This window comes from Coregonus clupeaformis, chromosome 24 (assembly GCF_020615455.1).
Source record: "Coregonus clupeaformis isolate EN_2021a chromosome 24, ASM2061545v1, whole genome shotgun sequence".
In the NCBI taxonomy this organism is placed as follows: Eukaryota; Metazoa; Chordata; class Actinopteri; order Salmoniformes; family Salmonidae; genus Coregonus; species Coregonus clupeaformis.
The window spans coordinates 27,417,142-27,443,860 of NC_059215.1; the positions used below are offsets into that span (position 1 = coordinate 27,417,142).

At 45.6% G+C, this 26,719-nt stretch overlaps 2 protein-coding genes across 5 annotated transcripts in view; both read left to right on the forward strand.

Moving 5' to 3' along the window:
* The first annotated feature begins 836 nt into the window (after positions 1-836).
* Positions 837-12,759, forward strand: nup42 (nucleoporin 42). The gene is made up of 8 exons (XM_041845149.2): positions 837-1,107; positions 8,304-8,426; positions 8,460-8,661; positions 8,802-8,890; positions 9,283-9,359; positions 9,706-9,792; positions 11,341-11,443; positions 11,750-12,759. Exons 1-8 carry the CDS (start codon positions 951-953, stop codon positions 12,238-12,240), a joined length of 1,329 nt encoding a protein of 442 aa, XP_041701083.2. The 5' UTR covers positions 837-950; the 3' UTR covers positions 12,241-12,759.
* Positions 12,760-15,683: 2,924 nt separating this feature from the next.
* The window catches only part of tert (telomerase reverse transcriptase), a 23,338-nt gene continuing 12,302 nt past the window's right edge, over positions 15,684-26,719 (forward strand). For 2 of the 4 annotated variants that reach the window (XM_041846643.2, XM_041846647.2), the window contains exons 1-5: positions 15,684-16,089; positions 19,107-20,652; positions 20,839-21,028; positions 21,321-21,474; positions 21,583-21,750. In XM_041846643.2, coding sequence (XP_041702577.1) covers positions 15,874-16,089; positions 19,107-20,652; positions 20,839-21,028; positions 21,321-21,474; positions 21,583-21,750 — 2,274 coding nt within the window. In that variant the 5' untranslated portion in view covers positions 15,684-15,873. The remainder of the gene's footprint in view (positions 16,090-19,106; positions 20,653-20,838; positions 21,029-21,320; positions 21,475-21,582; positions 21,751-26,719) is intronic. The other 2 variants (XM_041846644.2, XM_041846645.2) reach the window with 2 other exon arrangements.

Genomic DNA, 26,719 nt, shown 5'->3' on the forward strand with positions numbered 1-26,719 from the left:
CAACAATAATAAAAACAAATACTATTTTCAGGAATATTAGGGTGGAGTGTCTCTTATACAATATTGGGAAAGGGACTTACAGTTTCAGTGTATTGGTGGTGTGTGTACAGGTGCATGTGATTGGTGACCTGCAATTTGCGATACTGTACAGTGTGTGTGTGTCAGTGTGACTGTAGCACTGTGTGAACACTGCTTGGCCCTCCAGGTAAAATTCACCTGAAATGCACCTCAACAGGTTGTGTGTTGTCATGGCAAAGCCCTTAAAGATTCTGCCACAGGTGAAACGCTCTGAAATGTGGAGTTGGCAAAGAGGAATCCCACGGATACTCATTCTGTGTCCCTCCCTCCTCCTCTCTCTTTCACTCCCTCCTCCTCTCTCTTTCACTCCCTCCTTCTCTCTCTTTCACTCCCTCCTCCTCTCTCTTTCACTGCCTCCTTCTCTCTGTCTCTCTGTCTTGCAATACTTTCAACAATAAATTCAAAATAACATAGTTTACATAGCAACTGTACTATCAACGCCGACAATTTTGATGCTCTATACATAGGCTATTTATTTACAGTATTTGAGCACCCACATCCACGTGACACTCACTCACATACACACACGTAGACAGACACACACACTCACACACACACACACAATAATACTATAAATTGTATTGTCTTTGGTAATATAATTATTTAATTGCCGGTAAATAATTATTTTCTGTACTATTTTCTACAGGGGCTGATGATTATGTTGATTGAGTTACGTTCCTGGCTGCAGTACCAAAACCAAACACATGGGCGCCCTGTTGCATTAAACCCGCGTTAAAACTGATGTCATAGCCCTGCGACATTTTCAAAATGGCGTAATCTGAACGAAAACAATGTGGTGTTGAAAAGTATAGTGGGAAACGAGAGGATTTCGTTTAATTCACCGCACCGAAAACTATAAATTCTGCCACATTATGACGGTGTGCAACTTTTGGATGCAAGGCCGGTGTCGATATGGCGACAAGTGTTGGAATGAGCACCCAAAAGGCGGCGGCGGTGGTGGTGGTAGCGGGTACGGTGGAGATAACAACAGCCGTCCCCCTCAACAGTCCAACAGAGGCGGAGGAGGAGGTAACGAGTAGCTAGTTGTATTAGCTAGTAGTAGCTAGCCTCTGCCCCACGGCACAGGCTTTTACCTTCACGTAAGACAACGTCGGCGAAGCTTGGGAGCCGAGACTAGTTAGCTGTAGTTCTAGCTAGTAGTATTGTTCATCCCGGTCCCCAGACCAAAGTCTTTTTCTGCTATACTGTAGGTAGTCATGGGACGATTGAGAAGGGAGCTCTGATGCAGTTTTTTTTAAACACTACTGATTCCACACAACGTATCGACGCTTGTATCAAACTAACATTATAAACTGGGTGGTTCGAGTCCTGAATACTGATTGGCTGACAGCCGTGGTATATCAGACCGTATATCACAGGTATGACAAAACATTTATTTTTACTGTTCTAATTCCGTTGGTAATCAGTTTATAATAACAATAAGGCACCTCGGGGGTTTGTGGAAATGGCCAATATACCACGGCTACGAGCTGTATCCAGGCTCTCTGCGTTGCATCGTGCTTAAGAACAGCCCTTAGCCGTGGTATATTGGCCATATACCACACCCCCCCTCCTGCCTTATTGCTTAAATACCACATGATGATGATGTCACACTGCCATCTGACTATGGGATTATAATGATGACAAAACGATGAGTTTGAATTTTGTGGTCGCACATTGAGATTTGTGGTTACAAGTACGATTTGCAAATGTGTAATTTAATTTCGCAAGTTTGTATCATGATGTGTGAAAGATTTAACAAAGGTCGCAAACTTGTAACTTGACATTTGAATACATTCAATAAGATTTGCAAGCATAATTTATTTTGAGAATTTACGAGTATGAATATTCTGCTGTGAATAAAAAAGTACACTGTTGTCATGTTACCAAGAGATTTGTAAACTTGTAGAAAGTTTTGTAAATTTGTAGAGATTCGCAAGTAAAAATTCGATTTGAGCGGCTCTGGGGGCAGGACCTTTTACTCCTGACCAATCCGTTCCCTCTGCCAAAACCACAGCTGCCTAACCATTGGCTGGATTGTTCCATCAATCAAATCTCAGGAAGTAGATACCCACATGAGCAAGAGAGGATGAGGTAAGAAAACCATAACAATCTACTTGTAGGTAAAAAAGGCAGTAGTTTGCTTATCATGTGAAATATAATGGCACGTTTCAGACAAACTCCAGACCAGCCATTGCATTAACAGATGCTATTGCGTTAGCTAGCTGGCCTCTGAGATTCATCCTAGTTTTACTATCAACTGGCTAGCTTTATCAGGCAGCTTTAGATGCGAGGGGGAAAATGAATATATTTGCTAGTTAACCATCTGATTTGATAAAGTTTATATATTCCATTAGCTAGCTAGATAGCTTTCTAAATTGAAACTGCTGGGGGGATAGCTAGCTAGCTAGCTAACTCCCACCACCATCACTGCAGTTTAGCCAGGTTTCTAGAAAATAATACAGTTACCATTTTATTTTCTTAATCTATGCAGGTTTGTCATGATTTCAAGGCGCCTGGCGGAGATGAATACAACAATACTCCCAAGGCAGGACATTTCCCTGCATCCAGGTTGAGGCCTGCTACCAACAGGAACATGGAGCACTCCATGTCAGTAAGTCATGCAGATTTTTTTTCATATGTATACTGTAACTAATACTCTACCCATATGAGGAGTGGAGAAGCCCTGTCTACTCCTGTAGTAACTCCCTGTCAGAGATACTGTGATTGGAGAGTTTTGCAGAAGGCCCTGGGCCAATGGGAGGTTAGGGGTGAGAGCGAAAGTCACAGACGTGAAGATACACCTTGAACCACAGAGTAAGGCTGCCTTCAAACTAAAACGCATGTCCAACGCAGCTGTTTGGTGGGTGAAAACGCTGTTTTTAAGTTTTTTAATTGGTTGATGGATTGCAACTTTTCTGACGGACAGCACAACACACTCCTCCCATTGAAAACCGTTGAGTTGCTGCGTCTTTCACGCATCCATTTGTCTGGTTTGGAAGGCCCTCCTCAATAATCAACTATGTAAATGTTAACTCTCTGGCTCTCTTTCTTTCAAGAGCATTCAGTACATCTATCCATCTCTCTACATGTGGTCCCAGTGGTCCCGAGTGGCGCAGTGGTCCCGAGTGGCGCAGTTGTCTAAGGCACTGCATTGCAGTGATAGCTGTGCCACTAGAGATCCTGGTTCGAATCCAGGCTCTGTCGTAGCCGGCCGCGACCGGGAGACCCCATGGGGCGGCGCACAATTGGCCCAGCGTCGTCCAGGGTAGGGGAGGGAATGGCCGGCAGGGATGTAGCTCAGTTGGTAGAGCATGGCGTTTGCAACGCCAGGGTTGTGGGTTCGATTCCCACGGGGAGTATGAAAAAAAAATAAAAAATTATGCACTCACCAACTGTAAGTCGCTCTGGATAAGAGCGTCTGCTAAATGACTAAAATGTAAAATGTGCTACAGAGACAGAATATTCCAAGACCAACTACCTACGATCTCTCCAGAGCACAGATGTAAACGTCCTTCACTATGGCAGTCTGTCTGTGTGATGACATATAGCATATTATGAAGGGCCACTGATTTACTGTACTCACTCAAACTCATACACGCTCCTCTCTCTAAAAGTCTCCCAGACTTTTGTCAAAACTAACGTGTCCGTCCCCCTGTTTCCAGGTGAGTCTGCTGGGCCGTGGACCTCTAGAGCAGCCCATCCAAAAACCTGCCACCATGTTGTCAGCTGACAGCAGACAGTTCCCTGAGGAAGGATGCAACTATCAAGGCTTTGAATTGTAACATTTTGGGGATGACCACCAAATGCAATAAAGTTTTGTATAAACTACTCGTTTTTTTTTTTTTATAGGTTACAAAACAATAACTAACTTAACATGTTCTTTTTGATTTTTACTAACTACTTAAACATCTGACAACATGCAGACTTTCTCCATCAAGACAACACTTCGAGCTTGTGATTTCAAAAAGGTCTAAAATCAATGTTAAGTCTCATATCCAGGGTGAATAAATTTTTATTAATGTATTTACATTTACATTTTAGTCATTTAGCAGATGCTCTTATCCAGAGCGACTTACAGTTAGTGCACACATTTATTATTATTTTTTTAAATATTTTTTTTCATACTGGCCCCCCGTGGGAATCGAACCCACAACCCTGGCGTTGCAAACACCATGCTCTACCAACTGAGCTACATCCCTGCCGGCCATTCCCTCCCCTACCCTGGACGACGCTGGGCCAATTGTGCGTCGCCCCATGGGTCTCCCGGTCGCGGCCGGCTACGACAGAGCCTGGATTCGAACCAGGATCTCTAGTGGCACAGCTGCGATGCAGTGCCTTAGACCAGTATTAAAAGGACATCGCACAGGTGTGCTGACTAAAATACTGTATATATCCCAGACAAGACTGAAGAACAGCTGCGATGCAGTGCCTTAGACCAGTATTAAAAGGACATCGCACAGGTGTGCTGACTAAAATACTGTATATCCCAGACAAGACTGAAGAACAGCTGCGATGCAGTGCCTTAGACCAGTATTAAAAGGACATCGCACAGGTGTGCTGACTAAAATACTGTATATATCCCAGACAAGACTGAAGAACAGCTGCGTTGTTACGACAGGTAGTCTAAGCCTGATCTTTTCACTAATTGGTCTTTTGACCAATGAGATCAGCTCTGAATCATGATCTGATGAGATTGGTCAAAAGATGGCATTAGTGGAAAATAGATCAGAATTGGGCTGCCAGTCTACACACAGCCAGGGACAAGTGAATACAAGTCAGTTGTTGTGTTCGTAGCAGTTTGTATGAATGACTGGTTACATACAGTACCTGTTAAATGTCTGAGACAGAGAGGAGACTAGCTGTAATCAAAGCGAAGGTACCACTGAAGGCCCCAGTATTCAGGCAGGCAGCTTGAAGCAGATGATGTCACCATCCAGGTCCTTGTCACAGCGTACAGTGGCCTGATGGGGAGATGACAATAAATGACATGTTCCTTTCATCACCAAAGCCGTGTTAGCATGTACTGCACATGTTGCTGAACAATCCAACCATTTTATTAGTGTCATTGATATAAATGGGCAATTCACATACAATATGCATAATACCTCTAGGGTCCTGTGGTGTTCTGGCAGTTTACTGCTTTCTAGTGATCATTGACTGTAATACCCCTAGGGTCCTGTGGTGTTCTGGCAGTTTACTGCTTTCTAGTGATCATTGACTGTAATACCCCTAGGGTCCTGTGGTGTTCTGTCAGCTTACTGCTTTCCAGTGATCATTGACTGTAATGCCTCTAGGGTCCTGTGGTGGTCTGGCAGCTTTTGTGTTCTAACAAATTTGTTAGTGAGCAATTCTCCTTTGCCAAGATAATCCATCCACCTGACAAGTGTGGCATATCAAGAAGCTGATTTAAACAGCATGATCATTACACAGGTGCACCTTGTGCTGGTGACAATTAAAGGCCACTTTTAAAAATTGCTGTTTCGTCACACAACACAATTCCACATTTGTCTCAAGTTTTGAGGGAGTGTGTAATCGGGATGATGACAGCAGAAATGTCCACCAGAGCTGTTACCAGATAATTTAATGTTCATTTTTTAAAGCCGCCTCAATGTTTGTTTTAGAGATTTTTGCAGTATGTCCAACCGGTATCACAACCGCAGTCCGCGTGTAACCATGACAGCCAGTCCACGTGTAACCATGACAGCCAGTCCGCGTGTACGGTGTCGTGTGGGCGAGCGGTTTGCTGATGTCAGAGTTGTGAACAGAGTGCCCCGTGGTGGCGGTGGGGTTATGGTATGGGCAGGCAGGCATAAGCCACGGACATCGAACACAATTGCATTTTATCGATGGCAATTTTGAATCTCATTTTTACTTGTGAATCTCTTTCTACAAATGTACAAAACTTTCTACAAGCTTACGAATCTCTTGGTAACGTGACAACAGTGACTGAACTCAGTGTGTGCAGAGTCAAAATTTGCACGTTTATTTTTGATTCACAGCAGAATATTCATACTCGTAAATGGATTTGTAATAATTCTGAAAATATATTATGCTTGCAAATCTTGTTTAATATATTCAAATGTCAAGTTACAAGTTTGCGACCGTTGTTAAATCTTTCACACATCATTATACAAGCTTGCAAAATTAAAATTACACATTTGCGAATCGTACTTGCAACCACAAATCTCAGTGTGCGACCACAAAATTCAAAATACAAACTCACGTAGTTCTGTCACCATTACAATCCAAAATCCCTTAACTGACAGGCGCCGACCTCTGCTGGAAGCTTTTTGGTTTTATCTAGATATTTCACCTTCTAAGCAGTTGGAAAGATCGCTCCACCTTTTTGTTACGTTTTCTTTAAAACACTGGCTACATTGTATTTCTAACCTGTGAAATTGAGTTTCGATAAGCGTAGGCTGTATATTTTTATTTATTTAACATCCTTAATCATGCAATGGAGCCACTGTCTTTTATAAATGTTTTGTTTGTTAAAAAAAATCTAGGTTGCTCGTTTCAAAGCATAGATGGTTTCAAAGTAGCATTACCACGTCATCAATGACCCTCAAAGCTTCATTTGATCAAGTGCTTTTTCAAACCGTGTGTTGCAAAATGCGAGATCCCACTGATTTCGCCTTGGTGCCAGTGCTTTCTTTGATGCAAAGTTGCTTTCACACACCAACCTCAAATGTAGATGTTTCCAGTGTGTAGCACCTGAACGGTAGCTCAACCGATAGGGACAGGGATTTAGACTCAGACACCAGCATAGGCACAATATCAAATCCTGTCTATGGTTGAAAAATTATTTTCTGTGAAACCACACTATTTTCCCATTGGCATTGTTGTTCAAATAATTTATTTTATTTAGTGTAGCCTATGATAATCTTTTGTCTTCAGCATCCTAAATAATACCACGGATTCACCGTTTTTGAATTGTGAACCTGGAGGCAAAAAGGGTAAGGAGGATTCTAACAATCTAACCAACACTCATACCCATCCAAGTCTATATAAACATCAAGCGTGCTGATATTTATTGCTGACCAGCAGATGTCTCTAATGTGCACTGTGTTAAAATCTCAGCGTATTGAATCGTTTTTTTTTTCGGCACAATTTGGTAAAAGCCCCAAAGGGTTAAGAAAGCCTCGGTTTTCACATCACTAGCTATAGCCAAGTCATCATTGTAGCTAATAGCCACAACCTTGGCTACAACACGTTTGTTTGTTTGTTTCCTTCTTAGCCTAGCTAGCTACTTCTCTTTCTAGTAGTCTCTGCTTGATACCTCCGTTACAAAATGTTACGGCCGTGAGATTAGAGAATGGTTATGTGGAAAATGTGTACCTATTTGCTTCACTGATTTATTTGGACCAATCACGATATCGCGGGGTTGCACCGTCTTTTGAATTTCGGAAGGGGGGTTATTTTGGGCGGTCAGATTGCAGAGGAGGGGGTGTTGACTCTCCCCCAGAACCACATCCAGTAGCTGGTCAGAGCCTTCAGGCAGGTTTGGCTCTGGGCTGTAAACCTTCAGGCAGGTTTGACTCTGGGCTGTAAACCTTCAGGCAGGTTTGACTCTGGGCTGTAAACCTTCTGGTAAGGTTTGGCTCTGGGCTGTAAACCTTCAGGCAGGTTTGGCTCTGGGCTGTAAACCTTCAGGCAGGTTTGGCTCTGGGCTGCAAACCTTCTGGTAAGGTTTGGCTCTGGGCTGTAAACCTTCTGGTAAGGTTTGGCTCTGGGCTGTAAACCTTCAGGCAGTTTGGCTCTGGGCTGTAAACCTTCAGGCAGGTTTGGCTCTGGGCTGCAAACCTTCTGGTAAGGTTTGGCTCTGGGCTGTAAACCTTCTGGTAAGGTTTGGCTCTGGGCTGTAAACCTTCAGGCAGGATTGGCTCTGGGCTGTAAACCTTCAGGCAGGATTGGCTCTGGGCTGTAAATCTTCTGGTAAGGTTTGGCTCTGGGCTGTAAACCTTCTGGTAAGGTTTGGCTCTGGGCTGTAAACCTTCAGGCAAGGATTGGCTCTGGGCTGTAAATCTTCTGGTAAGGTTTGGCTCTGGGCTGTTGAGATTACTCTTGCAGTAAACCTTAAGCAAAGGTTATGTAGTAAAACAACAACAAATGGGCTATTCAAGCCAATTAATTGAAAGTGGGTCATCACGTCATGCAGCCTAGCAACACATTTCTCCCATCCAATATTTAGGTAGTCTAATCCTTGAATGTCCTGTTTTCAGGGTTTGGGAACAGAGTGTGGGTGAACCCAGCTCAGAGGTCTGGAGGAGGAAACTACGTCCAGCCGTCGTCCTTCTCCTCCCAGCAGGGTGGGGATGACTGGGGGGGAGGAAGAGGAGGGGGAGGTGGGGGCAACAACTGGGGTCCAGGAGGAAGAGGAGGGGGAGGTGGGGGCAACAACTGGGGTCCAGGAGGAGGAGGAGGAGGAGGAGGAGGAGGAGGAGGAAGGGACACCCAAGTCAAGAGCTCCAACTTCAGTTTCGCAGCCTCCTCTCCAAACCAAAACAGATTTTCTGCCTTAAACACTCAAAGCAGCTTCGACAAGGCTGGGAGGGAAGAAGATGACAATGAGAAACACCTGTAAGTCCAGTGACTGCTCGGGTGGAAACAGTTTCCTCAATGCTATTCAGAATTGACACACACACACACACAATTAGTCCCGGACAAAGTAGTCTGTAAATGTAATAGCCAGTTATTAGAATGTCTTCTCTCCTCACCAGGGAGACCATCCAGAAGGATATGGAGATCTGGGAGACTTCAGGCCAGTGGCTTTTCTCCTGTTACTCTGTCCTTAAAGCAACCATCTCAGGTAAGAGAACTTCTTAGCTTTGGTCTGTCCCTCTATAGCAGGGTTCTTCAATTCCGGTCCTGGAGGGCCGAAACACTTCTGTTTTTTATTTCTACCTGGTAGTTAATTGCAATCACCTGGAGTCCCAGGTCTGAATTAGCCCCCTGATTAGAAGGAGAGGATGAAAAACAGAGGTGCCTCGGCCCTTTCAGGACCGGAATTGAAGAACCCTGCTCTATAGACTGGTCCGGTTAGTTTCTCACTGCCACACACTCACAGTTGTTTGGTTAACCATTACCTCAGTTGGGATGGAAGGAACATCTTGGATAGATCTCGATGTAGTAGTAGGCTATATTAGATTGGCTGTGATTTTTAACTGGATGGCATTGAACCCTATCTTCTCCTCTGTGCAGGGTTTACAGAGCTCTCTCCAGAGGAGCTGAGACTGGAGTATTACAACGCCAAGCCGTCTGGAGACCTGCAGGGATATGTGAGTAGAATCACATGCATATCCCTCTATCTGCATTAACAAAGTATAACATGAAGCCATCTGCACTGGGATTCAATGTAATGAAGAAGAATACTTTATTGATCCATATGAGACAGACATTTTCTCTTCTGCTTTTACCCAACCCCTCGGATATACACACACGTGATGTAGGAGTGGCTGGAGCAGCCGCAGTGCGAAGTTTAGGGGGTTAAATTAATTGCTTCTAACTTAAGGACAGTGATTCCAGAGAATATTGCCATTACATCCATGTTGTCTGTATGTCTTTTTTATTTGCTGAGAAATGAATTTCAATCAGTACTAACAGCAGCCTTCCTTGTGTCTGTAGGCTAACGTCATCAATCAGCTGGTCAACCAATGGAGAAGCAGAGTCCAGGAGCTGAGGGCTATGAGTGGCAACACCAGAGTCGCTATGGTGACACACACACACACACACACACTTCTTTCTGTAGTAATACGACAAGAAAAATAGAAAGCCATATAAATTCAGCAAGAAAAGAAACGTCCCTTTTTCAGGACCCTGTCTTTCAAAGATAATTCGTAAAAATCCAAATAACTTCACAGATCTTCATTGTAAAGGGTTTAAACACTGTTTCCCATGCTTGTTCGATGAACCATAAACAATTAATGAACATGCACCTGTGGAACGGTCGTTAAGACACTAACAGCTTACAGACAGTAGGCAATTAAGGTCACAGTTATGAAAACTTAGGACACTAAAGAGGCCTTTCTACTGACTCTGAAAAACACCCAAAGAAAGATGCCCAGGGTCCCTGCCTATCTGCGTGAACGTGCAGATGTGGCCAGGGCAATAAATTGCAATGTCCGTACTGTGAGACGCCTAAGACAACGCTACAGGGAGACAGGACGGACAGCTGATCATCTTCACAGTGGCTGACCACGTATAACAACACCTGCACAGGATCGGTACATCCGAACATCACACCTGCGGGACAGGTACAGGATGGCAACAACAACTGCCCGAGTTACACCAGGAACGCACAATCCCTCCATCAGTGCTCAGACTGTCCGCAATAGGCTGAGAGAGGCTGGACTGAAGGCTTGTAGGCCTGTTGTAAGGCAGGTCCTCACCAGACATCAACGGCAACAACGTCGCCTATGGACACAAACCCTCCGTCACTGGACCAGACAGGACTGGCAAAAAGTGCTCTACACTGACGAGTTGCGGTTTTGTCTCACCGGGGGTGATGGTCGGATTCACGTTTATCGTCGAAGGAATGAGCGTTACAGCGAGGCCTGTACTCTGGAGTGGGATCGATTTGAAGGTGGAGCGTCCGTCATGGTCTGGGGCGGTGTGTCACAGCATCATCGGACTGAGCTTGTTGTCATTGCAGGCAATCTCAACGCTGTGCATTACAGGGAAGACATCCTCCTCCCTCATGTGGTACCCTTCCTGCAGGCTCATCCTGACATGACCCTCCAGCATGACAATGCCACCAGCATTACTGCTCGTTCTGTGCGTGATTTCCTGCAAGACAGGAATGTCAGTGTTCTGCCATGGCCAGCGAAGAGCCCGGATCTCAATCCCATTGAGCACGTCTGGGACCTGTTGGATCGAGGGTGAGGGCTAGGGCCATTCCCCCCAGAAATGTCAGGGAACTTGCAGGTGTCTTGGTGGAAGAGTGGGGTAACATCTCACAGCAAGAACTGGCAAATCTGGTGCAGTCCATGAGGAGGAGATGCACTGCAGTACTTAATGCAGCTGGTGGCCACACCAGATACTGACTGTTAGTTTTTATTTTGACCACCCCTTTATTCAGGGACACATTATTCCCTTTCTGTTAGTCACATGTCTGTGGAACTTGTTCAGTTTGTCTCAGTTGTTGAATCTTGTTATGCTAATACAAATATTTACACATGTTAAGTTTGCTGAAAATAAACGCAGTTGACAGTGAGAGGACGTTTCTTTTTTTGCTGAGTAATCCTATCTCCTCTCTCCCAGCTTGCAGAGCTGGACAACCCAGCACCACAGGCAGCGTCTGGAGGTTTTGGGTCGACACCAGTTACCGGCTTTGGGTCCTCAGCACCATCAGGCTTTGGAGCAGGTAAGATCTGATATGTTGACTGGATAAGACCCTCTGTAACTCCTGTGTTGACTGGATAAGACCCCCTGTAACTCCTATGACTGGATAAGACCCTCTGTATCTCCTATGTTGAATGGCTAAGATAGTTAGTGGGACATGCAGTTGGTCTTAAAATATTTACTTGCGTTCCTAATCCTCCTCTTTCCCATGTTGAACATAAGGTTTCCATGAGAGAGCGCCACTGTTTGTGCCTGAAACAAGGACAGTAGGCTAGTAGGATGATATATCTCTGGTACTTCTCTCAATCTAACGCTGGACTCTCCCTAGGTTTCGGAGTGCCGGCCCAGGCCCCAGTCCAGGACACCACGGGTGCCATCAATTTCAGCTTTGCTGCGCTGGGTGCAGCTTCTGGTTTGGGCAGTGCTGTGGCAGCCATCGCACAACCTCCCACTGGGATCGGCTCTACAGCCACCACTGCTCCCTCGGCAGCAGGTTTCTCCTTTGCCACCACCAAGGAGCCGACCTCTGCCGGTTTCGGAGCTCCTGCCTCTCCGTCCGGGTTTAGCTTCGCCTCGACGACCACCGGTGGAGGAGGAGGAGGAGGATTTGGAGGGAGTGGTTTCGGGAGTGCGGTGCCAGTGGCTGCAAGTGGTTTTGGACAGGCGAGTGGAGGGTTTGGGGGTATGGCCCCAACAGACAGTCTCTTCACCGCCAAGAGCCAGCTGAGTGAAGAGGAGCTGAAGGAGTTTGGAGGGAAGAGGTTCACCCTGGGGCAGATACCACTCAGACCTCCCCCTGTTGATATGCTGGTGGTCTGAGCCCACCATGGACATCTGCAAAATGGTTTGTCTCCTTTCCTTTAACTGACCTGATGGGAAAGACCTGGACTGAATGTCTCTGAACCCTTTTTGATGAGTAAAAAAAACAACAACACTTATTTACAGAATCTTCCCCCATCCTTGATGTGTAATCGCTGATCTGACTAGTTTCTACTGATAAAAATCGATCAAATGGATTCTGAATGATGCCACATCACGTTTCAACCAAGATGGTGTTCCTGGTAATAGTTCCTTGGCCATGTGGTTGAAATGTTTCCTTTTTAAATGGAGGAGGAGAATGTAAGACACGTGATCATAGTGGGACTACTGCACCAGGAACTCAAATGGGCTACTGTTTTGCTATTTTAAAATAAAAATAAGTGGGTTTTAATTATGGTTGGTGGTATTTTTGCTACGCATAGCATTTTTAAACCAAGTTATGGGCGTTTTGTTGCCTTACAACCTGGAATTAAAATTGATTTTTTTTGGGGGGGTTGTATCATTTGATTTACACAACATGCCTACCACTTTGAAGATGCAAAATATTTTTTGTTTGTTTAACAAACAAGAAATAAGACAAAAAAACATAACTTGAGCGTGCATAACTATTCACCCCCCATAGTCAATACTTTGTAGAGCCACTTTTTGCAGCAATTACAGATGCAAGTCTCTTGGGGCCCATTGGTGCGGCAGGCTTCCGGCTAGGTTGGGTTGTGTTTCGGAGGACGCACGACTCTCGACCTTCGCCTCTCCCGTGTCCGTACGGGAGTTGCAGCGATGAGACAAGACGGTAACTACCAATTGGATACCACGAAATTGGGGAGAAAAAGGGGGTCAAAAATACAAAAGAAGCTCAATTTTAGTCTCATCTGACCAGAGTACCTTCTTCCATATGTTTGGGGAGTCTGCCACATGCCTTTTGGTGAACACCAAACGTGTTGGCTTATTTTTTTCTTTAAGCAATGGCTTTTTTCTGGCCACTCTTCCGTAATCCCCAGATCTGTGGAGTGTACGGCTTAAAGTGGTCCTATGGACAGATACTCCAATCTCCGCTGTGGAGCTTTGCAGCTCCTTCAGGGTTATCTTTGGTCTCTTTGTTGCCTCTCTGATTAATGCCCTCCTTGCCTGGTCCGTGAGTTTTGGTGGGCGGCCCTCTCTTGGCAGGTTTGTTGTGGTGCCATATTCTTTCAAAAAAAAATTATAATGGATTTAATGGTGCTCCGTGGGATGTTCAAAGTTTCGGATATTTTTTTATAACCCAACCCTGATCTGTACTTCTCCACAACTTTGTCCCTGACCTGTTTGGAGAGCTCCTTGGTCTTCATGGTGCCGCTTGCTTAGTGGTGTTGCAGACTCTGGGGCCTTTCAGAACAGGTGTATATAAATTATACTGAGATCATGTGACAGATCATGTGACACTTACATTGCACACAGGTGGACTTTTATTTAACTAATTATGTGACTTCTGAAGGTAATTGGTTGCACCATATCTTATTTAGGGGCTTCATAGCAAAGGGGGTGAATACATATGCACGCACCACTTTTCCGTTATTTATTTGTTTAATTCCACTTAATTTCATGTAATCCAAATAAAAATCCATTTAAATTACAGGTTGTAATTGCAACAAAATAGGAAAAACGCCAAGGGGGGTGAATACTTTTGCAAGGCACTGTATATCACTATCCATTTTGCCATGGCGTTTTGTTATGTGTATTTAAATACTGTATTGTCGACATAGCTCATTCTAATATTTCTACTACTGTACATTGTATTTTAGTCACACTGTTCATATATACTGGATTCTTGACATAGTTCAGTCTAATTGTTTCTACTGCTGTACATATCATTCTTAGTATATCTTGTGTAAACTCATCAGATAGATAGCAGCCAGAGTTGGGGCTTTCAGGACATGTTGAATATCATTTAAACCCAGGAAGTAGCCATTCAACTTGCTCAGTGGTGTATTTTTATTTATTTAACCAGTTAAGAATAAAGAACAAAATCTTATTTACAATGACGGCCAAACTCGGACGATGCTGGGACTCCCAATCACGGCAGGATTGTCATAGAGCCTGGAATCGAACCAGGGTCTGTAGTGACGCCTCTAGCACAGAGATGTAGCGCCTTACAACGCTGCGGTACTCGGGAGGGTATATGCAGGTATTCGCTTTATCCTTTCTTATTTTACAGTGGGCATTGGGGTATACTTCATCTCCATGATGCGTATCCAAGTAGTGGAGGTATACACCGTATCAATTAATAAGGCTGAACAGATCACAATGTTTAGCTTAATGTTGATAAACTATTAATTCTTCACATTTTATATGCGCAGCGACGTGCACACGGCGGTAAGCCTACTCGCACATGTTCCAGAATGCGATTCTAAAAAAAAATGCTCACACCACATATGAGAGGTTTCATGGACAGAGATGGAAATATCCCCTTTGAAATGTAGAATAGGGGGAAGATCTAAAGCTGCAACAACTATCATGGGTTTGCCATTCACCAACTTTTTTGTAATGGCCAGTATCATAGCCGTGGGAAGTAGTTTAGGGGTGGGGGTGCTGCAATATTTTTTTATTTTATTTTCTTTACCGGGGGTTGGGTTGCTGGGGAAACCTTAATTATTTTAAATTCAGGGGGTGCTGCATCCCTACTACCTGTGGCTATGTCCAGTATGTACTTCCAACAAAGGTGTAAATAAAAAGTTACATGCAACCGAAAAAAAATGCCTTGTCTGCAAATAACGTATTGTTTTTGACCAAGTGCGCATGTGCAAAATCCACATCTTCTGCATCTCTAATAAAAAATAACTAATTACTGCTCAGGTCGGCTGATCCAACAGCAGGAAGAATTGTATCACCTACAACAGTGTATGGACATCATATCTATCTGTTGTATCACTGCGCTACACGGAACCCCATCATATTTAATGAAAGTATATTAAGTAGACCATATAGGGAACGTTTTTACAGTGATTGCATATTTCCAGAGTGATTTTATTGGAGGTCCAGATGTGGTGGATTTGGCGCATGGGCACTTGGTCAAAAACAATACTTTGATTATTTCCAGACAATATTTTTTTTCGGTTGCATGTAACTTTTATTCAGACCTTTTTTGGAATTAGGTACCAGTTACGGCAGTAATGAAGATAGTTGCTCAGCGAAACTCCATTATTTGGTAAGTACCGAACGTATTTTGTCATTAAGTTGGTGAACGGCAAGTTGAATGGCTGCTTCCGGGGTTTAAGGAGAATGCAATTTGGGTTGTTAATTGGATTCGTTCCGACATTTCTTGATTTGTAGTTAATTATTTTTGTGTACTTGTTTAACATTTTACTTCATTGTTAGGAGTTGGTAACATAAGCATTTCTCTACACCCGCTATAACATCTGCTAAACGGTCTACGCGACCAATAAACCTTGATTTGGACGTTAGCTAGCTTCTGATTCGTTGAGCGCCGGAAAGTGGGACCCACAAACACACATTAACGGTGTCTCTCCGGTTGTAGGATTCAGACACAATAGAAAAACAAGATAGCTACACAGTGACGGACCGAAACAGAGCACATTAAATGGGCACAACAATCCAGATTCACTACGAGGTAGTAAGTAACTAGTATGTCCGTTCAAAATGCCCGGTGGCGATATGACACGTGTGCTCGGCATGCTCTACTCTCTGTATCCGCATGTCCAGACTCTGGAGGAGTTCGGGGACGGGACTGTCTTCAGAGAGGGACAGAGAGCGGTGCTCATCGAACCGACAGATACAAACCGCTTCATATCGTTTGTCCGAGGAGTGTTTGTCTGTACGGATAAAACCCTACAGACCGTCCCCAGCTGCAATCAGGTAAACGTGTAGTTAGCTAGCTACATAACTAAAGCATAGCCTAGCTAGCTAACGTCACGGAGTAGCCGACTTTTTACTTAGCTAAATATTTGCGATAAAATGCAACGTTTTGAATTGACATTTGAGATGAAGAAAGATGCTTTGTATTGTTTTGCACTGCTACGTTTGACCCCAGAAGCCATGGATTAAAATGCACAAACAGTGCAGAGACAGCCAGCAAGACACACACACATTTCACATTTACATTTTAGTCATTTAGCAGACGCTCTTATCCAGAGCGACTTACAGTTAGTGAGTGCATACATTTTTCATACTGGCCCCCCGTGGGAAACGAACCCACAACCCTGGCGTTGCAAGCGCCATGCTCTACCAACTGAGCTACAGGGGACTACGTTGTGCCTGTTATGTTTGATGTATTGACTACGTCATTCTTAGATCACCAGGATGGACATTCGGAAAGTATTCAGACCCATTGACTTTTTCCACATTTTGTTACATTAGTCTTATTCTAAAATGGATTTAAAAAAAAAATCCTCATCAATCTACACGCAATACCCCATAATGACAAAGCAAAAACAGGTTTTTAGAAATTTTAGCAAATGTATTAAAAATAAACAGAAATACCTTAGTTACATAAGTATTCAGACCCTTTGCTAGACTCGAACTTAAGCTCACCTGTGGTAAATTCATTTGATTGGACATGATTTGGAAAGGCACACACCTGTCTATATAAGGTCCCACAGTTGACAGTACATGTCAGAGCAAAAACCAAGCCATGAGGTCGAAGGAATTGTCAGTAGAGCATCGAGACAGGATTGTGTCGAGGCACAGATCTGGGGAAGGGTACTAAATAATTTCTGCAGCATTGAAGGTCGCCAAGAACAGCGTGGCCTCCATCAGTTTTAAATGAAAGAAGTTTGGAACCACCAAGACCATCCCTACGGTGAAGCATGGTGGTGGCAGCGTCATGCTGTGGGGATGTTTTTCAGCGGCAGGGACTGGGAGACTAGTCAGGATCGAGGGAAAGATAACTGAGAAAAGTACAGAGAGATCCTTGATGAAAACCTGCTCAGGACCTCAGACTGGGGCAACGGTTCACCTTCCAACAGGACAACGACTCTAAGCACACAGCCAAGGCAACGCAGGAGTGGCTTCTGGACAAGTCTCTGAATGTCCTTGAGTGGCCCAGCCAGAGCCCGGACTTGAACCCGATCGAACATCTCTGGAGAGAACTGAAAATAGCTGTGCATCCAACCTGACAGAGCTTGAGAGGATCTGCAGAGAAGAATGGGAGAAACTCCCCAAATACAGCTATGCCAAGCTTGTAGCGTCATACCCAAGAAAACTATAGGCTTTAATCGCTGGCAAAGGTGCTTCAACAAAGTACTGAGTAAAGGGTCTGAATACTTATGTAAATTTGATATTTCAGTTTAAATTTTTTAATACATTTGCAAAAAATTCTAAAAAACCTGTTTTTGCTTTGTCGTTATGGGGTATTGTGTGTAGATTGATTGGGTGGGGGGGGGGGGTGTGTAACTCCATTTTAGAAGAAGGCTGCAACATAACAAAATGCACCGTGCCTGTAATGTTGACGTATTGACTACATGTCATCCTTAGATCAGCACTGTGCCTGTAATGTTGATGTATTGACTACGTGTCATCCTTAGATCAGCACTGTGCCTGTAATGTTGATGTGTTGACTACGTGTCATCCTTAGATCAGCACTGTGCCTGTAATGTTGATGTGTTGACTACGTGTCATCCTTAGATCAGCACCGTGCCTGTAATGTTGATGTGTTGACTACGTGTCATCCTTAGATCAGCACCGTGCCTGTAATGTTGACGTATTGACTACGTGTCATCCATAGATCAGCACCGTGCCTGTAATGTTGACGTATTGACTACATGTCATCCTTAGATCAGCACTGTGCCTGTAATGTTGATGTATTGACTACGTGTCATCCTTAGATCAGCACTGTGCCTGTAATGTTGATGTGTTGACTACGTGTCATCCTTAGATCAGCACTGTGCCTGTAATGTTGATGTGTTGACTACGTGTCATCCTTAGATCAGCACCGTGCCTGTAATGTTGACGTATTGACTACGTGTCATCCATAGATCAGCACCGTGCCTGTAATGTTGACGTATTGACTACGTGTCATCCTTAGATCAGCACCGTGCCTGTAATGTTGACGTATTGACTACGTGTCATCCATAGATCAGCACCGTGCCTGTAATGTTGACGTATTGACTACGTGTCATCCTTAGATCAGCACCGTGCCTGTAATGTTGACGTATTGACTACGTGTCATCCTTAGATCAGCACCGTGCCTGTAATGTTGACGTATTGACTACGTGTCATCCTTAGATCAGCACTGTGCCTGTAATGTTGATTTATTGACTACGTGTCTTCCTTAGATCAGCACCGTGCCTGTAATGTTGATGTATTGACTACGTGTCATCCTTAGATCAGCACTGTGCCTGTAATGTTGATGTGTTGACTACGTGTCATCCTTAGATCAGCACCGTGCCTGTAATGTTGACATATTGACTACATGTCATCCTTAGATCAGCACTGTGCCTGTAATGTTGACGTATTGACTACGTGTCATCCTTAGATCAGCACTGTGCCTGTAATGTTGACGTATTGACTACGTGTCATCCTTAGATCAGCACTGTGGCTGTAATGTTGATGTGTTGACTACGTGTCATCCTTAGATCAGCACCGTGCCTGTAATGTTGACGTATTGACTACGTGTCATCCTTAGATCAGCACTGTGCCTGTAATGTTGACGTATTGACTACGTGTCATCCTTAGATCAGCACCGTGCCTGTAATGTTGACGTATTGACTACGTGTCATCCTTAGATCAGCACTGTGCCTGTAATGTTGACGTATTGACTACATGTCATCCTTAGATCAGCACCGTGCCTGTAATGTTGATTTATTGACTACGTGTCATCCTTAGATCAGCACCGTGCCTGTAATGTTGACGTATTGACTACATGTCATCCATAGATCAGCACTGTGCCTGAGCTGTTGGCGTTCGTGTTGAACAACATCAAGAGGAAGAAGAAAAGGAATGTCTTGGCTCACGGTTACGGTTACCCCTCCGCGTTCCAGGACCGCGACGCCGACCAGTTTAAGTTCCACGGCGAGGTCACTCAGAGTGCCGCGTACGTCCACGGTAGCGACCTATGGAAGAGGATCTGCCAGCGCCTCGGCACGGACGTCACCAAGTACCTCCTGGAGAGCTGTTCTGTGTTCGTCACGGTGCCACCGTCGTCCGCGTTCCAGGTGTGCGGCGTGCCTGTGTACGACCGCGTTTCCACGTCAACGGGCATATCAAGGTTCGACCTGGGATACAAACTGAATGCTACTACTGGGAACGCCAGGAGTAGCAAGGAGGGGGGAAATAGGGGATGGGAATTTCAGGGTTCTGATATGAGAAAAAGGAGGAGAAGGGATGGAGGTGGAGCCACTGGGAAAAGGAAGAAGGGAGAAGAGGTGAGTTTGGGTGGGAAGAGGAAGAGAGATGAGGAGAAGGAGGAAGGAGAGGGGTGTTTGCCTGGAAAAAGGAAATGCACTCAAAGGGAAGCTTCGACAGTCTCCAGTGGGACTAGCGATTGTAAGCTCAGAACACTGGAAACAAATGGGGTCAAGCGACCAGTGGAGGTTATTTCTCTCACGAAGGGACCCACACAGAGCCTACAGGTGTCAGTAGAAATGGAACAACTCAGGAAGCCATTGGAGCAAATGGCTGGAGGTGAAAGACCAGTGGAGGCTGTGATGCTCATCATAGAACCCACAGAGAGCTCTATGCAGGTCCCCGCTGGTCATGGTGAGCAGATATCAATGAAAACAGGATGTAGAAGGCCAGCGGAAACACCGGCTGTAGTCCAAAGACCAGTAGAAGAAAAGTCTGGAGCCAAAATACCCGTCGAGGCACCCGTATCAGCCACCGTCCATATAGAGGGGGGTCCTAGTTGGAGATCAGGGTTGTTCCCACCACTCCCCCCCTCCCAGTGCTTCATCCGCACCCTGGGCATGCTCTACGGGGGGCGGGGCATGCGCAGCTTCCTGCTAAACAGGAAGAGGAAAGGTGGGGATGAGGGGCCCAGGCGTCTGCAGGGGCGGGACTTAGTGAGACTGGTGTTCTTTGAAGGCGTGGCCTATCTGAACGGAACAGAGAGGAAGACTAAGAGACTTCCCAGAAGGTTTTTCAACATGGTGCCCTGGTTTAGTCAGCTGTTATGTCAACACAGGAGTTGTCCCTATTCTAAGATACTGCAGAGGGTTTGTCCACGGGTGGGAGATGGAGAGGGGGATAGCGCCGCGCTCCTGTCCCAGCACACTGCACTTCACCGGGTGTACCTCTTTGTCAGAGAGTGCCTCTCCATGGTGGTCCCCCTGGAGCTCTGGGGGTCGGACCACAACCGATTAAACTTCCTGTCCCGAGTCAGGAACTTCCTGTCCATGGGCAAGTTTGAGAGGATCTCATTGGCTGAGCTGATGTGGAAGATGAAGGTGAACGACTGTGATTGGCTGAAGATCAGCAAGACCGGTGAGTTCCACTTTCCCAGACTCTTAACTTTACCCCATCTCCTACTCACCTTCCAGTACTCACTCACCCCTCTTACCCACTCCCTCTTCCTTACCCAACTTTACCCAATCTCTCTCCTCCTCCATCCAGCTTCCATTACATCTGTTACGTACCTTGTTTCCACTCATTCTAACCCCTTGTCCCCAGGCCGCTGCCCGCCCAGTGAGCTGTCGTATCGGACGCGGCTGCTTGGCCAGCTCCTGGCTTGGCTGCTGGATGGCTACGTGTTAGGTCTGGTGAGAGCCATGTTCTACGTCACAGAAAGCATGGGACAGAAGAACGCACTGCGCTTCTACAGATACCAGGTCTGGGCCAAGCTGCAGGAGTTGGCTTTCAGGTATTATACACAGTTACACATGTACGAGCATGATCATACTGTCATACACACAGCACTCAGTGCTAGAGTCACTCAGACTTACACAAACCCCCCCCCCACTCGCGCTCTCTCTCTCTCTCTGTCTCTCTCTCTCTCTCTCTCTCTCTCTCTCTCTCTCTCTCTCTCTCTCTGTGTCTCTCTGTCTCTCTCTCTGTCTCCTCTGTCTGTACCTCTCTCTGTCTCCTCTGTCTCTCTCTCTGTCTCCTCTAACTCTGTGGTCAACGTCTACTAACTATTATGACCTTGTTCCCAGGGGTCACCTCTCTAAAGGACAGATGTCAGAGTTGACCCTGGCCCAGGTGATGTCGCTCCCCAAAACCACCGTCACCTCTCGCCTCCGCTTCATCCCGAAGACCGACGGCATGAGACCCATCACACGGGTCATAGGGGCTGACGCCAAAACAAGGGTACGACTTTGGCCCTTTTTTTAAATAAGTGTTTCCATAAGTGTGTGTGTGTGTTTCTCTCTGGTGTGTATCTGTCTTGCTGTCAGTGTGTGTGATCTCTTCCTCCAGCTGTTCCAGGCCCGTGTGAGGGACCTGTTGGACGTGCTGCGTGTGTGTGTTCGCTCCTCTCCCTCTCTCCTGGGCTCCACGGTGTGGGGGATGACCGACATCCACAGAGTCCTCTCCTCCATCACCCCTGCTCAGAAAGACAAACCACGGCCGCTCTACTTTGTCAAGGTTGGTGTGTCGTTTCATTCCAGAGGCGGTTTTTATACCTTTCCCTCAACGTTCTCGCCCTCCTCCTATTCCCCTTCATTCATCCCTCTCTGTCTCACCCAGGGGTGAATGTAAGGCGGTCCAGTACGCCGTTACAGCAAAATAAATAGTGGGGTAAAACATTTTAAAAAAAGCCTCTCACAGTAATGAAAACAAAATGTCGAGGAAACTGTAGGCTATTACACCATTATTTAACATTAGCGTATGTCAGAGGGATGAAACCTCGGCGGATGGGCTTGAAAACGGGTGGTAGGCCGTTGCTCCAAAATGCCATGTGGTTCAACGAGGACACTTAACATTTTGCCAAGGCAGAGATGAGTGGCCGAAACCACAGCAGTGGAGGCAATAATTCTGACCTATATTGGCAATCGCCAAATGTCATTGCACTTTTTGGTGTTTTGTGTAACAGATGTCTCTTTCCATTCACCATTTTTTTTGGAGGCTGGAAATATGTCGGGTGAATGTGCGCGGGTTGCTGTGCAAAGGAGATCTTTTGAAGTGATTTGTTTGGTAAATCAGATAAAAACATCAATACTGGTTGTGTTTATGCCACAGTAAAAGGTAATATATTTTAAAAGTTAAATGACATCTTTATGACTAGGCCCACAGAGATGCTATTGAATTAATAGGGATTGTAAATGTAATTGTATGATCAGGACCCATCAGGCAGGATTAGGCAGCTGTCTAGAGCAACAGTTCCATTTCCCCAGCTAAACTCACCAACAGACGGCGCCATTTCCCCAGCTAAACTCACCAACAGACGGCGCCATTTCCCCAGCTAAACTCACCAACAGACGGCGCCATTTCCCCAGCTAAACTCACCAACAGACGGCGCCATTTCCCCAGCTAAACTCACCAACAGACGGCGCCATTTCCCCAGCTAAACTCACCAACAGACGGCGCCATTTCCCCAGCTAAACTCACCAACAGACGGCGCCATTTCCCCAGCTAAACTCACCAACAGACGGCGCCATTTCCCCAGCTAAACTCACCAACAGACGGCGCCATTTCCCCAGCTAAACTCACCAACAGACGGCGCCATTTCCCCAGCTAAACTCACCAACAGACGGCGCCATTTCCCCAGCTAAACTCACCAACAGACGGCGCCATTTCCCCAGCTAAACTCACCAACAGACGGCGCCATTTCCCCAGCTAAACTCACCAACAGCACAATAAATTTAATTTTTTTTTAGTCATTTAGCAGACGCTCTTATCCAGAGCGACTTACAGGAGCAATTAGGGTTAAGTGCCTTGCTCAAGGGCACATTTACGTCATTTAGCAGACGCTCTTATCCAGAGCGACTACAAATTGGTGCATTCACCCTATAGCCAGTGGGATAACCACTTTACAATTATACTTTCTTTTTTTTTTCTTTTTTTTTGGGGGTTTGGGGGGTAGGGTAGAAGGATTACTTTATCCTATCCCAGGTATTCCTTAAAGAGGTGGGGTTTCAAATGTCTCCGGAAGGTGGTGAGTGACTCCGCTGTCCTGGCGTCGTGAGGGAGCTTGTTCCACCATTGGGGTGCCAGAGCAGCAAACAGTTTTGACTGGGCTGAGCGGGAACTATGCTTCCGCAGAGGAAGGGGGACCAGCAGGCCAGAGGTGGATGAACGCAATGCCCTCGTTTGGGTGTAGGGACTGATCAGAGCCTGAAGGTACGGAGGTGCCGTTCCCCTCACTGCTCCATAGGCAAGCACCATGGTCTTGTAACGGATGCGAGCTTCAACTGGAAGCCAGTGGAGTGTGCGGAGGAGGGGGGTGACGTGAGAGAACTTGGGTAGGTTGAACACCAGACGGGCTGCAGCCAGTACCGAAGAGCCCTCACTGCTGCTCGATCATCCTACTTTTCCAACTTAATCGAGGAAAATAAGAATAATCCAAAATTTCTTTTTGATACTGTTGCAAAGCTAACTAAAAAGCAGCATTCCCCAAGAGAGGATGGCTTTCACTTCAGCAGTAATAAATTCATGAACTTCTTTGAGGAAAAGATCATGACCATTAGAAAGCAAATTACGGACTCCTCTTTGAATCTGCGTATTCCTCCAGGGCTTAGCTGTCCTGGATCTGCACAGCTCTGCGAGGGCCTGGGATCGGGAGAGACACTTAAGTGTTTTAGTACTATATCTCTTGACACAATGATGAAAATAATCATGGCCTCTAAACCTTCAAGCTGCATACTGGATCCTATTCCTACTAAACTGCTGAAGGAGCTGCTTCCTGTGCTTGGCCCTCCTATGTTGAACATAATAAACAGCTCTCTATCCACCGGATGTGTACCAAACTCACTAAAAGTGGCAGTGATAAAGCCTCTCTTGAAAAAGCCAAACCTTGACCCGGAAAATATAAAAACTATCGGCCTATATCGAATCTTCCATTCCTCTCAAAAATTTTAGAAAAAGCTGTTGCGCAGCAACTCACTGCCTTTCTGAAGACAAACAATGTGTACGAAATGCTTCAGTCTGGTTTTAGACCCCATCATAGCACTGAGACTGCACTTGTGAAGGTGGTAAATGACCTTTTAATGGCGTCAGACCGAGGCTCTGCATCTGTCCTCGTGCTACTAGACCTTAGTGCTGCCTTTGACACCATCGATCACCACATTCTTTTGGAGAGACTGGAAACCCAAATTGGTCTACACGGACAAGTTCTGGCCTGGTTTAGATCTTACCTGTCGGAAAGATATCAGTTTGTCTCTGTGAATGGTCTGTCCTCCGACAAATCAACTGTACATTTCGGTGTTCCTCAAGGTTCCGTTTTAGGACCACTATTGTTTTCACTATATATTTTACCTCTTGGGGATGTTATTCGAAAACATAATGTTAACTTTCACTGCTATGCGGATGACACACAGCTGTACATTTCAATGAAACATGGTGAAGCCCCAAAATTGCCCTCGCTAGAAGCCTGTGTTTCAGACATAAGGAAGTGGATGGCTGAAAACGTTTTACTTTTAAACTCGGACAAAACAGAGATGCTTGTTCTAGGTCCCAAGAAACAAAGAGATCTTCTGTTAAATCTGACAATTCATCTTGATGGTTGTAAAGTCGTCTCAAATAAAACTGTGAAGGACCTCGGCGTTACTCTTGACCCTGATCTCTCTTTTGACGAACATATCAAGACTGTTTCAAGGACAGCTTTTTTCCATCTACGTAACATTGCAAAAATCAGAAATTTTCTGTCCAAAAATGATGCAGAAAAATTAATCCATGCATTTGTTACTTCTAGGTTAGACTACTGCAATGCTCTATTTTCCGGCTACCCGGATAAAGCACTAAATAAACTTCAGTTAGTGCTAAATACGGCTGCTAGAATCCTGACTAGAACCAAGAAATTTGATCATATTACTCCAGTGCTAGCTTCCCTACACTGGCTTCCTGTTAAGGCAAGGGCTGATTTCAAGGTTTTACTGTTAACCTATAAAGCGTTACATGGGCTTGCTCCTACCTATCTTTCCGAGTTGGTCCTGCCGTACATACCAATACGTACGCTACGGTCACAAGACGCAGGCCTCCTAATTGTCCCTAGAATTTCTAAGCAAACAGCGGGAGGCAGGGCTTTCTCCTATAGATCTCCATTTTTATGGAACAGTCTGCCTACCCATGTGAGAGACGCAGACTCGGTCTCAACCTTTAAGTCTTTACTGAAGACTTATCTCTTCAGTAGGTCATATGATTGAGTGTAGTCTGGCCCAGGAGTGTGAAGGTGAACGGAAAGGCTCTGGAGCAACGAACAGCCCTTGCTGTCTCTGCCGGGCCGGTTCCCCTCTCCACTGGGGTTCTCTGCCTCTAACCCTGTTGCAGGGGCTGAGTCACTGGCTTGCTGGTGCTCTTTCATGCCGTCCCTGGGAGGGGTGCGTCACTTGAGTGGGTTGAGTTACTGACGTGATCTTCCTGTCTGGGTTGGCGCCCCCCTTGGTTTGTGCTGTGGTGGAGACCTCTGTGGGCTATACTCGGCCTTGTCTCAGGATTGTAAGTTGGTGGTTGAGGATATCCCTCTAGTGGTGCGGGGGCTGTGCTTTGGCAGAGTGGGTGGGGTTATATCCTTCCTGTTTGGCCCTGTCCGGGGGTTTCTTCGGATGGGGCCACAGTGTCTCCGGACCGCTCCTGTCTCAGCCTCCAGTATTTATGCTGCAGTAGTTTATGTGTCGGGGGGCTGGGGTTAGTTGGTTATACCTGGAGTACTTCTCCTGTCTTATCCAGTGTCCTGTGTGAATTTAAGTATGCTCTCTCTAATTCTCTCGTTCTCTCTTTCTCTCTGAGAACCTGAGCCCTAGGACCATACGTCAGGACTACCGGCCGTGGTGACTCCTTGCTGTCCCCAGTCCGCCTGGCCTTGCTGCTATTCCAGTTTCAACTGTTCTGCCTGCGGTTATGGAACCCCTACCTGTCCCAGACCTGCTGTTTTCAACTCTTAATGATCGGCTATGAAAAGCCAACTGAGATTTATTCCTGATTATTATTTGACCATGCTTGTCACTTATGAACATTTTTGAACATCTTGGCATGGTTCTGTTATAATCTTCACCCGGCACAGCCAGAAGAGGACTGGCCACCCCTCATAGCCTGGTTCCTCTCTAGGTTTCTTCCTAGGTTTTCGCCTTTCTAGGGAGTTTTTCCTAGCCACCGTGCTTCTACACCTGCATTACTAGCTGTTTGGGGTTTTAGGCTGGGTTTCTGTACAGCACTTCGAGATATTAGCTGATGTAAGAAGGGCTATATAAAATAAAATTGATTGATTGAGTTGTAGGGGTTTAATGGCACAGGCAGGGAGCCCAGCCAACAGCGAGTTGCAGTAATCCAGACGGGAGATGACAAGTGCCTGGATTAGGACCTGTGCCGCTTCCTGTGTAAGGCAGGGTCGTACTCTCCGAATGTTGTAGAGCATGAACCTACAGGATCGGGTCACCTCCTTGATGTTGGCGGAGAACGA

Excerpts from the sequence above, each read along its gene's own strand:
- nup42 (XM_041845149.2), top strand. The coding sequence starts at position 951 with ATGACGGTGTGCAACTTTTGGATGCAAGGCCGGTGTCGATATGGCGAC. Across the intron at positions 8,891-9,282 it reads CCTTAAAGCAACCATCTCAG|GGTTTACAGAGCTCTCTCCA; the intron begins GTAAGAGAACTT and ends TCCTCTGTGCAG. Across the intron at positions 9,360-9,705 it reads CTGGAGACCTGCAGGGATAT|GCTAACGTCATCAATCAGCT; the intron begins GTGAGTAGAATC and ends TTGTGTCTGTAG.